Source organism: Perna viridis, chromosome 5 (genome assembly GCF_037379345.1).
Source record: "Perna viridis isolate PV_CMFRI_1.1 ecotype Kerala chromosome 5, ASM3737934v1, whole genome shotgun sequence".
Lineage (NCBI taxonomy): Eukaryota > Metazoa > Mollusca > Bivalvia > Mytilida > Mytilidae > Perna > Perna viridis.
The window spans coordinates 2,963,493-2,978,049 of NC_142449.1; the positions used below are offsets into that span (position 1 = coordinate 2,963,493).

A 14,557-nucleotide genomic window follows, 5' to 3' on the forward strand; every position below is an offset into this window, starting at 1 on the left:
CTTTTTGTATAGCACATCTTTCTGACCCCAACCCGACAAACCAATATCCAAATGAAAAAGAGGAGGGTTGCAGGATCAGAGGAAATTCGGACTATCTAGATGGGTTTTAATAAAGCAGCTATTTTACCCTTTTCTAAAACAGTAGTGGCCACAAATTCCAAATCCAAAAGGTACCTTTCCTTAATGGTTCATAAAATCATATCAAAATCTCACAATTGGTCAACCACAACTTAAGTTATTGCACGGAAACGGTATCCAAAGATGACAACTGTAATGCACTTTTTTGCGCTTGTATAAAAATCAAGCACATATTCTTGATTGTTATGGACTAATTTATTTGTATCTTAGACTTTTTAAACAAAATTTTCATAAATATGACAAGCGGCTCCCAGGAGCCCGAATCGCTCACCTGGTTGAATTTTGCCATTCAAGGGCAATAGACTTAAAAAGTTGTCCAACAATTTTGATTCAAGAAGACTTTAGTAGGTCTTATCATAAGGATCATTTCACTAATTGAAAGTTTCTATCTACCATAGTTTTCAAGATATGAAAAAAAAACAAAACAAAACAAACAAAAAACATCATTATTACCCCTTCAATTGCAATAACTCTTACAAGGAGTCGCCTGACAACTGTTACAGGCCTTACAATAAGGATCATTTCAGTAAAATAAAAAACAGTGGCTATACCTAACGGTTTTGGAGATGTATGCGAAATACTACTGTCTGTCCCTTACGTTCTATTTTAGTAACATTGGCCATGTTTTTCGACGGATCCAAAATCCCCAGGTCAGTTCTATGCAGGATACCCCAAGGTTTTCATACTAAGTTTGGTTCCATTGGTCAAGTTGTGTCAAAGGTGATTTTTTGAAAGAAATATCATGAAAAATAACAAAAAATGTTGAAAAGGGGCGATAAATCCGTCTTTGCTTAATAGATAAAAACGGAAATTTGACCACAGATAGATCTCATCATGCTGAATACTTAAATCCAATGTCAGAATTAGCTTCACCTAAAGGTTTTGGGGATATATGCGAAAAACTAGTAGTCTGACCCTTATGTTCTATTTCGACAAATAAAAAATCCCCACTTCAGTGCCATGCAGGAACATTCATACCAAGTTTGGTTCCAATTGGTCAAGTGCAATAACTCTAACATGGCTTAACGGATTAAAACGAAAATTTGACGGCGGACAGATCTCATCATGCTGAACACTTCAACACTATGTCAGAATTCGTCAAGGTGAGATAATAATGAAACGTGGTAACATGTATTGAACAAATGGGAATGAACTTCTGATTGATATGTTATGCAGTGTATTCCTTTTATTGGAGTAGCATTTTTGTAAGAAAATAAAATTGGTGAGAAATGATCATTATTTAAAAGGAAAATATGTAATGTTTTCAATGTGTAAGTGGGATAAATTCCCTATTTTATTCTAATTAGATGACTTAGTGCATACGCAAAGGGAAGAGAAAATATTGTGAATACAACAGCCAAAATCAAATTAAAATATTTGAAATTTAAAATGCTTTAAGCCTACAGGAAATAACTTAGGTCTATTGTTATGAAATTCTGAAAATATTTCTCTGAGTTCGTATGCACTATAGAAAACCATTTGCTGTTGAAAAATTGAAATATTCTCCAACAGATTATACTTAACATGTCTGTAAGGAATATGCCATTATATGGTTTAAATCTAAGGTGTAATAAACTATTAACAGTTTAATGAAGTAGTAGTTTCTGGATAAAAGTTATTATTGATGAATCCAGTATGAATTATCAGAGGATTGGCCAGCATAATTTTCCTAAGAAAAATTATTCAATGTATTAATTATTTCAAGATCTTAAGATCCTTTGATCATCTCTTTTATCATCTCTAATCAAATTAACTGTGATCATTGACAACATAAGGGTGCTTCACCTTCAACTGTTTGTTATTTTCATACAGATATATAAGAAAACACAAAAATGACTTCAATTATCTTTATATGATTTGGCTATGTTCTATCCAGAAGTAAATTATGGTTCATACAATGGCAAGTACATTATATTACAAGCACAGTAACTTTCACAAGACTGAAGCAATGTAATCAAGATCTCAAGATTCTTTTATATATTATTTACACACTCTTTTTTTAGTTACATCACACAGGAAGTATATTTGTAATCATAAAAAACAAACATGGGGAAAACGGAAATTAATCATTTTTTTTTTTCACCAACAGTGATCATTTAAATATTCATGGACCAAAACTGAGTACCTTTCTAATATTCATGTTCTTCCTAAAAAAATTCTTTCCTCCTTTAATATGTTTCATACAGATTCCCTCTTGCTGATAGAAATAAGTTAGGTGCTCTATTGCTGTAATCATGTAATCAAGTATCTATGATAAAAAAAAGCTTGAGCCAATAAAGAATTATGATAGTGCAATATACATAAATCTACCAGATTGAGGATTTATCTACACATTAAACACATGTATGTAAGATAGGTCTTGAATGGAGATGATTATGTACAATGCATGACCCAAAAATGGATTAAAATAAATGACTATCACAAATACTACTATACTTAACAAAATAAAAAGATAAAAAATGTACAATAAAATAAAGTAGATACAGTGCTGCCATGCCTTTAGATATCAATTTCGTAGAAATCTGATTTCATTTCCCTCTAAAAAGTTAAGTCATTATCAAAATTGTATTTTCAATAATTTTGTTCTTTTGATCTGAAAGAAAATTTGAGAGGAGTACATAGTACCTACTCAATCAACAAACACATTTCTTTAAAACATTACCCTTACTTAGCCCCAGATTTATTACTTAATTAACAAAATAAATAGGTAAATAAATAATGCAAAATATTTACAAGTTAGCAGGTACAACACAAACTAATACATGTAGGTCTAAAGATAAATAAAAACTTGATTCAGCACTAAACAATTTTCCCGTTTGTGCGAGACCTGGCAGGGTAGTCAAGGATGTTAAAAAACCCCTTAGTAGTACTGAACAAATTATCTGCATTTCTTAACATACAATCATTCAGAAATATTTCTACCAAACTATTACTTGAAAGTTCAATTCTTATTCTCTGTGATGTAAACAGGGGCGTAGCTAGGCCTTTTTATTTGTACGCAAAATTACGGTGAGGGGTCTTGAGGGGGTGGGGGGTCGCTCAAGGCCCCAAGTGAATCATTGTATAAAACCTTTATTTCATCTTTAAAATGTGTTTTTATTTTTGATACTTTTTCCGAAAGTACGCAACTGCGTATTTGCGTACAGGCAGCTACGCCCCTGGTAAAAACAAATCTGTAAGTGAATTTAGAAAAAAGGTCAAAAGCATATGAAGTCATAAAGTGTGTGTTTTTTTTACAGAAACCAAATGTACAATACACAATTTGAATAGGTGACTAAACAAATAGAAAATATACTAAGAATCAATTGAACATTCAATAATCAGTGGGCATTTTGATTTTAAATACTGGTAGACTTAATTAAAATTTTAAAATTAAAATGGAGTAAACAGGAAAAATTAATCTCAAAATTACAATATGAAAGTCATAGCTATAACCCAAATTAGGTATATTGGTCATAACGAGTTTATAAATGCCCTCCTAACAGTTTTGTTACACGCTTATGAAGATCACTTAATTTGACTGCAGGTAAATATATAACATTCAGTAAACTATAGAGACGGATAATCTATTAATATAGAATAATTCTACTGAGATCAATAAAGATGAAGATGTTTTATACAGCCCTAAATAGCTCACAAATGCCTGCTTTGAACATTACGTACTTAAAACCCGTAATCTGAACAACAGATGCCTATATATCAAAACTGACTGATGCTATACTGCCATACATTGTATACTAGTCGTCTTCCCCTTATTGGAGAAGACTTTTTGGTGTCTTCCTGTCTGTCAGTCACAAAACTAAGCACAATTAATGTCTAGGTGTGCACCATCAGAATTTCTCTTCTAAAATAAAACAAATATAGAATTTAACAATTAACCAAAAGGACTATTAAAATAATTAAAAATGCATCAAAAGAATAGCTAACAACAAAACAATTGATAACCAAAAATCATGGCAACAATTTTCATTTAATAAATAAGACCTTAATTGTGTAAGGAAAAAATTTCGAAGTACTGCTAATAAGTACTGGTAAAGTTTGTGGGAGGAAAAGTGAACATTATATTTTTCTAACTTACCTTAACTGACAAAATTATTGTCAGTGAAAATTTGGATTTGATAAAGGTTTGATTAAGCCTTTTAAAGTCTAAAAAAATAATAGATTTTGTAAATGCTAAAGAATGTGAAAGGTTTGTCAAACCACTGGGAAGAACTTGCATAAAGTAATCATCAACAAGACAAGAACTTCGGTCAATTTTGACAAAGCATGTGTTTACCTACTTGTAACAAAGTAAGAAGTAAAAGGCTCATGTCTAACTATTCATAACCATGATAAATCGTAGATTAATAGTTCTTCCAGCCAACAGTTTGTTACATTCTATGGAGTTAATTATTGGTAAGTCATTGTAAGCAGTCTCTGCATTGTCCTGAACAAATTCATGAGTATATATAGCAGGGTTAACTTTCATATCTCCATACGGCCCCTTCAGGACAATGAAGGATAAGCTGATAGGATTTGTAACTTTGGATTTCAAAACAAGTTGATATGAAAGTGTACGTTCTGTAGTGAGAGCTGGGTTTTTCTGATCATTGTTGATTTTAGCCTTGATGACCCACTGGTAATTAAATGCAGAAAAACGACTTGTTTCATAGAAAAGCTTGGTGGTAAAGTCATCAGTTCTGTAAGGTTTCATCTGAAGATCTGAAATTCACAATGCTATCTTCAATTTTATGAATAAGCCAAGCAAATTTTGATCAAGTACAGTGTTTTTGTGCTTTGTTAGTTTTTATCATTTTGGAAGACTATCTAAAACTAACTTGAAATTAACAATTAGTGACTAGCAACTTCCATAGATTTCCAAATAAAGATTAAAGGTTCAGTAAAAAACTTCAACTACTACAGCATTTTATAGAGAAGAGTGAAAATACTTCATTTGTTTAGAGCCAAAGACACATTTCATTGAAGTTAGAATTGGATTTTTACCATTAAATGTTACTTTTTCACATGACAACAATGAGACTATGTCAGTATAGAGTTTCAGTTGTCCTTTGTACATCTTGTCAAACTCTGCCAATGACTCCATGATCTCAAATCCAGGTCTAGACAGATGTGCACAACACACTTCATGGCTTGCAAGTTCATGGAATGGGCCAAACCATGTACAGCCAATGCGAGAATACTTGCATACACTAGGCCTGTACATGAAAAGAAAACAAATACACATTGTTAATTGTATGAGATACAATGCCAAGTCCTGAAACACAATGTTTTTGTTACTTACCTGAATTCTTCATCTGTAAAGCTACAAATGAAAGTGTTATGTAAACAAACACCACCTTAGAAAAAAAAAATAAATGGGAAAATTTCAATTTTTCTTTTTTTTTCAATTTTTTTTTCACAATATCATTACTTGAACAAATATTGTATAAATGTTCCCATTTATAGCATGTGAGTATAGGACTCTGAAAATAATCCTGTTCTAAGTCAACAGTCTGAAAAGTATGTTAGATCAGTTGTTAATCCAACTATAAAGTTTTCACTATAAATAATCACACATCACTTCACAGAAAGTATTTATCCACATATGTATATAATCCACATTTTTTCTGTCGTGCAGTGCATATGCAAGTCTTGTAATCCACACAGTGAAATCCATGTCCATTGCTGTCTTGAAGTCAGTTTCTTGCTGTAAAAATTGTTCACAAGTGTCTCACAATTAATCCTTATTTCCACTTTCCTCGAGTAAAAGTAAGTAAAAATATGTGCTCACATGTGCAAACATATATATATCAAACTTCAATTGTTAGGTTCAGCATTAAAAATAATAAGGGGAAAATCCATTTCACATTAAATATGGGATAAAAGAAAACCTCTTCAAGAAATCAATAAAAGTTTCTTATTCCATATCTGCATATCTTACTTAATGACAGTCAAGTTAACTGCAATATATGCTTCTATACTATGTATACACTGGAAACTCTACCTTTTGTTGTTTACATCTTTGACACAGCCTTTCATGTACATGAAAATTTAGAAACTATTTGGAAAATTCATTTATTTATTTATCGTCAATTTAATTTTGTTCAATTAAAAATGATACTTCATCAAATATTGTACATGGCCTTGAGTTGTTTCTGATTCTTATTTTGATTAAAATCATGACTGCAAAATTTGTTATTCATAATTAAATTTAAAGAAACAAAAGAAATCTCAAACATCCTACAATAAAGAGGGCAAAAAAAAACAAAACACTTTAATACTTGTGAAGACACTTGGAATCCAAAGCATGCTTGTAGTCTTTTTAACCTTTGCATCTTTGAAAGATGTTAAAATACTTGCCGCCTTAATTACGTTGTTCTGTCTACAAACTTCTGGCACGTCCAAGTCACATGATAGGCACAGGAACTCCAATTACGCCTGGTCAGGAACAAAAGATAAAAGTGTGTTTCCAATTATTAGCAAATTATATAAAGAGCACAGTGGAGAAGCACCCAAACGGATTAGCCTAGCATCCATGTGCGTGCTTGCCCCTTGATGAAGGTGTATGCTACTTAACTAACTTAAACTTAACTAACGATGACTAGGCACCGTCTTACCTCTCCTGACAGAGTTCTCGTTCATGATAATCGACCTGATTTCGTGGCAGATGGCAGTAACAGTACTGGCATTCTGTAGGTAGTTCTGAAACTGCTTTCTCCACAGCTAGATTTCTTGAACACAGGTTTTTGCTGATCTCACATCTACAGTTGGGGCAGGTTGCTGTCTCATCTTTGAGTCGGGCATCAGCTAACAGGTGGTTGAAACAACCAGCACACATCAAATGTCCATTTGAACACTGTCAAGTATTATAGAAGTTATTATCATTCAGTATTTAGTCAGATTAGCAATATGGACAATAGTAAGTATATAAAAAAACAAATATTTGACTTCAACCTTTAAAATTAGATAGATGCACAATAACTATTACACAGTGAACACAAAAGGAACCCTTTGAAAGATGGCACAGTCAGAAAATAACTTGTAATCTATCAGCTAACTCTTCACTAAGTAATATACATTGTCCTTGACAAAACACAAGTTTTTCATATTAAGTTTAGTTTAAATATGTGTATTACTGGAAGTATATATGTGTGGGTTATACAACTAAGCTGGTAGCCATTGCATCAAGTCGCTAAAACTTTTCAATTTTATAAAAGTGTACAATTAAACATTGTTTCCACTACCAGAGCCCTAAATAATATCATTTGTTTTCATTATAACAGTACTACATATTTTTTTAATTTCATTATAACAGTACTACATATTATTTGATGTATAGTTATGCATTACACAAAGTTACATATTTTATATGGAGAGTGGTTGGTTATCAACTATACGTGAATATGGTACATCATATTACCAATGACGTAGCTACTGGTATGGATAATATATATGTAATGAGATGGCATATTGCCAACTGGACAGCTGATTATGTTATTCACGTGATCCGGAGATCCGTCAAAGTCATGTTAATATAGGTCAGGGAAGGTCACAGCCGATTTCCTGACAGAATAAATATTCGTTCTGACAAGTCATCATTTAGTAAAATAAATATTAACAAAGTAATGCATGGCGTACAATAAGTAGCATGGGACGGAGAAAGGGTTGCTAATGAAGAATGACAGCCTTTTATGGACATATCATAATTCATGCAATACAGTAATAATCATGCAAGATATTTTCCCCCTTATATGGGTAACGATGCAATTGCTAATGTAAGAAGGATAAAAGAAATCTATTTAAATCAAAACCTCGAAACAGTACTATAAAACCATTGATTTGGCATGCAAAATTGAATCATACCTGGTAACAGGTTTTGGGCAGGTCCAAGCAGACTGCGCAGCACAAGATTCCAGAGAGACGATTTTCAAGTGCATTATCCTTTTCTTTTTCTGGTGTAGTTTTCGCCTTTTTCTTTTCTGGTTCATAGAACATATCTTCGTTTTCTTTATTTGAGTTTTCATCCATCGCAACAAGAGCTGATGGTCCTGGTATTTCAGACATTTCGTGTCAGCTGTCAAAAGTTCAATGGTTTGTTTACGTTCAGGGTTTGTTGACGTTTTCTGTTTTGATCATGTGGTGTAAATCCCATGACGTCAACATAAACCAATCACAACGAGTCTTTCACTTCGGCAAATTCCGTTCACTCTCGGACTTTTAAAAATCAGGCACGAGACCGCAATTAATTTTCAAGTGCATTTCAATATACACATTTGAGCAGATTAAAAAAATTCCACCGGTGCAAACTGAATAAAACTTCTCTGGCCTAAAGATATGTACAAACAGGATTTTATATATCAATTGTAGAAAATTTTACCATCATTTTCTGAAATTAATACATATAATTCGGAGATGGGGTAAACATGACAAATGAACTGAGTTAAAAGTCCTAAATTTTAACCTTCTTCCACTGAACCAAATCACAACTTTTAGTCAGAATTGATTAATGAAAAAAAATCCCAAGTAATTTTAACCTATTTTCTACCAATTAGAGGCAAAACTTCAGCAAATAAGTTTCCAGTAAAAATATGAAAAAATGTGGAAGGTACCTACTACCAAAGTTGGAACTATATTCGTATACAACGAAAACCAAGGGGAATTAATTGTGTTCTCGTACCTATTAGATCAACAAATGTGCTCAATTTGAATACAAAATGCACTCATGTCAAGATAAACCTTTTTTGACTTCAAGTACAAAGTTTCATCATGATTAGTTGAAAAATATATAAGTTATAGCAAATTTAGTATCAGTGGTACATTGCATGACTCGCATGTCCAATGGTCGAAGGAAATAAGGCCCCTCTAAAATGTGCATTTTTTTTTTTTAATGCAATATTTTTGTGATTTTTTACATTGGTTGCATCATATTATGTGTATTTGATGCAATGAAGTTCAGTTTACTCAAGTTCCAGCTGTTTTAAGGCCAAAAATTGGGTTTTTATACATGCGGCCATGGTCAATGCACTTTTAGACCATGTATAGGGGTACACATATGAAAACTCATTTTATGATGCTGACAAAGACTTAAATTGATCAACTTCAAACATAAAGTGGTCTACACATATCAAATGTACATTGAAAACAATAAGAAGTGGTTTCAAAACTAAAACTGTCACTCCAGATCAATTTAAACCAGACCTCTACAGAGCTTGTTCAAGTGTGATTGTGTCCGATATTAAAAGTTAGCCTTTATTTGGGTTTTGAAGGATGAAAGATCTGAAACAAATGTAAAATAATGTAAGGTTCTAAGCTTATCAGGTACATAAGCAGACAGTCAGCTGTATTTTTCCAGTTTTTCTACAAAAAATTTCATTTTTGAAACCTTATAGTGTATGCGGAAGTCTAAAATTAGGTGTTTTTGAGAATCACAAGGTATATACATGTAGTGACTTACATTAGATGCATGAATATCAATGGAATGAATATATTAGGTTTTTTTTCACATTATTTATATTATTTACTAGCAAATACAAAAGATTCAGACCAATAAAACACATATCTGTGATTTTATAGATCCTAAGACAAGGCTGTGAAAACCCCTGATTTTGCCATATTTCATTGACTGGGTTCATAAAAATTACACTAAATTGTCAGATTTCTGCCTAAACCTTGTTCATAAAGTATGTTTTTTGTTGATTTGATGTTCCTAGTGTATAGTTAGAGGAGAAAAACTCAAAGCTGTACAATATTTTCCCCACAGGTTTATATTTCATACCTAGCACCTTAGCAAAAGTGCAATTTCAATGGAAAATCCCATAGAAACCATATTTTTTATTTTAATTTCAGAAAATAGAGAATAAAGGGCCAAAATCTTATTATTTCATGTAGATTTACTGAATTCTTGAAAATAAACACCAAATTACTCCCAGCAAATACTAGCAAATACAATTTCTGATACCCTGGCAACCCCCTTATTAGGCACGAGACCGCAATTAATTTTCAAGTGCATTTCAATATACACATTTGAGCAGATTAAAAAAATTCCACCGGTGCAAACTGAATAAAACTTCTCTGGCCTAAAGATATGTACAAACAGGATTTTATATATCAATTGTAGAAAATTTTACCATCATTTTCTGAAATTAATACATATAATTCGGAGATGGGGTAAACATGACAAATGAACTGAGTTAAAAGTCCTAAATTTTAACCTTCTTCCACTGAACCAAATCACAACTTTTAGTCAGAATTGATTAATGAAAAAAAATCCCAAGTAATTTTAACCTATTTTCTACCAATTAGAGGCAAAACTTCAGCAAATAAGTTTCCAGTAAAAATATGAAAAAATGTGGAAGGTACCTACTACCAAAGTTGGAACTATATTCGTATACAACGAAAACCAAGGGGAATTAATTGTGTTCTCGTACCTATTAGATCAACAAATGTGCTCAATTTGAATACAAAATGCACTCATGTCAAGATAAACCTTTTTTGACTTCAAGTACAAAGTTTCATCATGATTAGTTGAAAAATATATAAGTTATAGCAAATTTAGTATCAGTGGTACATTGCATGACTCGCATGTCCAATGGTCGAAGGAAATAAGGCCCCTCTAAAATGTGCATTTTTTTTTTTTAATGCAATATTTTTGTGATTTTTTACATTGGTTGCATCATATTATGTGTATTTGATGCAATGAAGTTCAGTTTACTCAAGTTCCAGCTGTTTTAAGGCCAAAAATTGGGTTTTTATACATGCGGCCATGGTCAATGCACTTTTAGACCATGTATAGGGGTACACATATGAAAACTCATTTTATGATGCTGACAAAGACTTAAATTGATCAACTTCAAACATAAAGTGGTCTACACATATCAAATGTACATTGAAAACAATAAGAAGTGGTTTCAAAACTAAAACTGTCACTCCAGATCAATTTAAACCAGACCTCTACAGAGCTTGTTCAAGTGTGATTGTGTCCGATATTAAAAGTTAGCCTTTATTTGGGTTTTGAAGGATGAAAGATCTGAAACAAATGTAAAATAATGTAAGGTTCTAAGCTTATCAGGTACATAAGCAGACAGTCAGCTGTATTTTTCCAGTTTTTCTACAAAAAATTTCATTTTTGAAACCTTATAGTGTATGCGGAAGTCTAAAATTAGGTGTTTTTGAGAATCACAAGGTATATACATGTAGTGACTTACATTAGATGCATGAATATCAATGGAATGAATATATTAGGTTTTTTTTCACATTATTTATATTATTTACTAGCAAATACAAAAGATTCAGACCAATAAAACACATATCTGTGATTTTATAGATCCTAAGACAAGGCTGTGAAAACCCCTGATTTTGCCATATTTCATTGACTGGGTTCATAAAAATTACACTAAATTGTCAGATTTCTGCCTAAACCTTGTTCATAAAGTATGTTTTTTGTTGATTTGATGTTCCTAGTGTATAGTTAGAGGAGAAAAACTCAAAGCTGTACAATATTTTCCCCACAGGTTTATATTTCATACCTAGCACCTTAGCAAAAGTGCAATTTCAATGGAAAATCCCATAGAAACCATATTTTTTATTTTAATTTCAGAAAATAGAGAATAAAGGGCCAAAATCTTATTATTTCATGTAGATTTACTGAATTCTTGAAAATAAACACCAAATTACTCCCAGCAAATACTAGCAAATACAATTTCTGATACCCTGGCAACCCCCTTATTAGGCACGAGACCGCAATTAATTTTCAAGTGCATTTCAATATACACATTTGAGCAGATTAAAAAAATTCCACCGGTGCAAACTGAATAAAACTTCTCTGGCCTAAAGATATGTACAAACAGGATTTTATATATCAATTGTAGAAAATTTTACCATCATTTTCTGAAATTAATACATATAATTCGGAGATGGGGTAAACATGACAAATGAACTGAGTTAAAAGTCCTAAATTTTAACCTTCTTCCACTGAACCAAATCACAACTTTTAGTCAGAATTGATTAATGAAAAAAAATCCCAAGTAATTTTAACCTATTTTCTACCAATTAGAGGCAAAACTTCAGCAAATAAGTTTCCAGTAAAAATATGAAAAAATGTGGAAGGTACCTACTACCAAAGTTGGAACTATATTCGTATACAACGAAAACCAAGGGGAATTAATTGTGTTCTCGTACCTATTAGATCAACAAATGTGCTCAATTTGAATACAAAATGCACTCATGTCAAGATAAACCTTTTTTGACTTCAAGTACAAAGTTTCATCATGATTAGTTGAAAAATATATAAGTTATAGCAAATTTAGTATCAGTGGTACATTGCATGACTCGCATGTCCAATGGTCGAAGGAAATAAGGCCCCTCTAAAATGTGCATTTTTTTTTTTTAATGCAATATTTTTGTGATTTTTTACATTGGTTGCATCATATTATGTGTATTTGATGCAATGAAGTTCAGTTTACTCAAGTTCCAGCTGTTTTAAGGCCAAAAATTGGGTTTTTATACATGCGGCCATGGTCAATGCACTTTTAGACCATGTATAGGGGTACACATATGAAAACTCATTTTATGATGCTGACAAAGACTTAAATTGATCAACTTCAAACATAAAGTGGTCTACACATATCAAATGTACATTGAAAACAATAAGAAGTGGTTTCAAAACTAAAACTGTCACTCCAGATCAATTTAAACCAGACCTCTACAGAGCTTGTTCAAGTGTGATTGTGTCCGATATTAAAAGTTAGCCTTTATTTGGGTTTTGAAGGATGAAAGATCTGAAACAAATGTAAAATAATGTAAGGTTCTAAGCTTATCAGGTACATAAGCAGACAGTCAGCTGTATTTTTCCAGTTTTTCTACAAAAAATTTCATTTTTGAAACCTTATAGTGTATGCGGAAGTCTAAAATTAGGTGTTTTTGAGAATCACAAGGTATATACATGTAGTGACTTACATTAGATGCATGAATATCAATGGAATGAATATATTAGGTTTTTTTTCACATTATTTATATTATTTACTAGCAAATACAAAAGATTCAGACCAATAAAACACATATCTGTGATTTTATAGATCCTAAGACAAGGCTGTGAAAACCCCTGATTTTGCCATATTTCATTGACTGGGTTCATAAAAATTACACTAAATTGTCAGATTTCTGCCTAAACCTTGTTCATAAAGTATGTTTTTTGTTGATTTGATGTTCCTAGTGTATAGTTAGAGGAGAAAAACTCAAAGCTGTACAATATTTTCCCCACAGGTTTATATTTCATACCTAGCACCTTAGCAAAAGTGCAATTTCAATGGAAAATCCCATAGAAACCATATTTTTTATTTTAATTTCAGAAAATAGAGAATAAAGGGCCAAAATCTTATTATTTCATGTAGATTTACTGAATTCTTGAAAATAAACACCAAATTACTCCCAGCAAATACTAGCAAATACAATTTCTGATACCCTGGCAACCCCCTTATTAGGCACGAGACCGCAATTAATTTTCAAGTGCATTTCAATATACACATTTGAGCAGATTAAAAAAATTCCACCGGTGCAAACTGAATAAAACTTCTCTGGCCTAAAGATATGTACAAACAGGATTTTATATATCAATTGTAGAAAATTTTACCATCATTTTCTGAAATTAATACATATAATTCGGAGATGGGGTAAACATGACAAATGAACTGAGTTAAAAGTCCTAAATTTTAACCTTCTTCCACTGAACCAAATCACAACTTTTAGTCAGAATTGATTAATGAAAAAAAATCCCAAGTAATTTTAACCTATTTTCTACCAATTAGAGGCAAAACTTCAGCAAATAAGTTTCCAGTAAAAATATGAAAAAATGTGGAAGGTACCTACTACCAAAGTTGGAACTATATTCGTATACAACGAAAACCAAGGGGAATTAATTGTGTTCTCGTACCTATTAGATCAACAAATGTGCTCAATTTGAATACAAAATGCACTCATGTCAAGATAAACCTTTTTTGACTTCAAGTACAAAGTTTCATCATGATTAGTTGAAAAATATATAAGTTATAGCAAATTTAGTATCAGTGGTACATTGCATGACTCGCATGTCCAATGGTCGAAGGAAATAAGGCCCCTCTAAAATGTGCATTTTTTTTTTTTAATGCAATATTTTTGTGATTTTTTACATTGGTTGCATCATATTATGTGTATTTGATGCAATGAAGTTCAGTTTACTCAAGTTCCAGCTGTTTTAAGGCCAAAAATTGGGTTTTTATACATGCGGCCATGGTCAATGCACTTTTAGACCATGTATAGGGGTACACATATGAAAACTCATTTTATGATGCTGACAAAGACTTAAATTGATCAACTTCAAACATAAAGTGGTCTACACATATCAAATGTACATTGAAAACAATAAGAAGTGGTTTCAAAACTAAAACTGTCACTCCAGATCAATTTA

At 31.9% G+C, this 14,557-nt stretch overlaps 1 protein-coding gene across 1 annotated transcript; it reads right to left on the reverse strand.

Annotated features, from left to right (window-relative positions):
* Positions 1–1,971: 1,971 nt before the first annotated feature.
* On the reverse strand, positions 1,972–8,257 carry LOC148615614 (zinc finger TRAF-type-containing protein 1-like). The gene is made up of 4 exons (XM_088582024.1): positions 7,981–8,257; positions 6,735–6,973; positions 5,122–5,333; positions 1,972–4,839 (listed from the first exon to the last, which is right to left on the reverse strand). The coding sequence occupies exons 1-4, from the start codon at positions 8,179–8,181 to the stop codon at positions 4,451–4,453; spliced, it is 1,041 nt and encodes a 346-aa protein (XP_088438150.1). The 5' UTR covers positions 8,182–8,257; the 3' UTR covers positions 1,972–4,450.
* Positions 8,258–14,557: the final 6,300 nt, after the last annotated feature.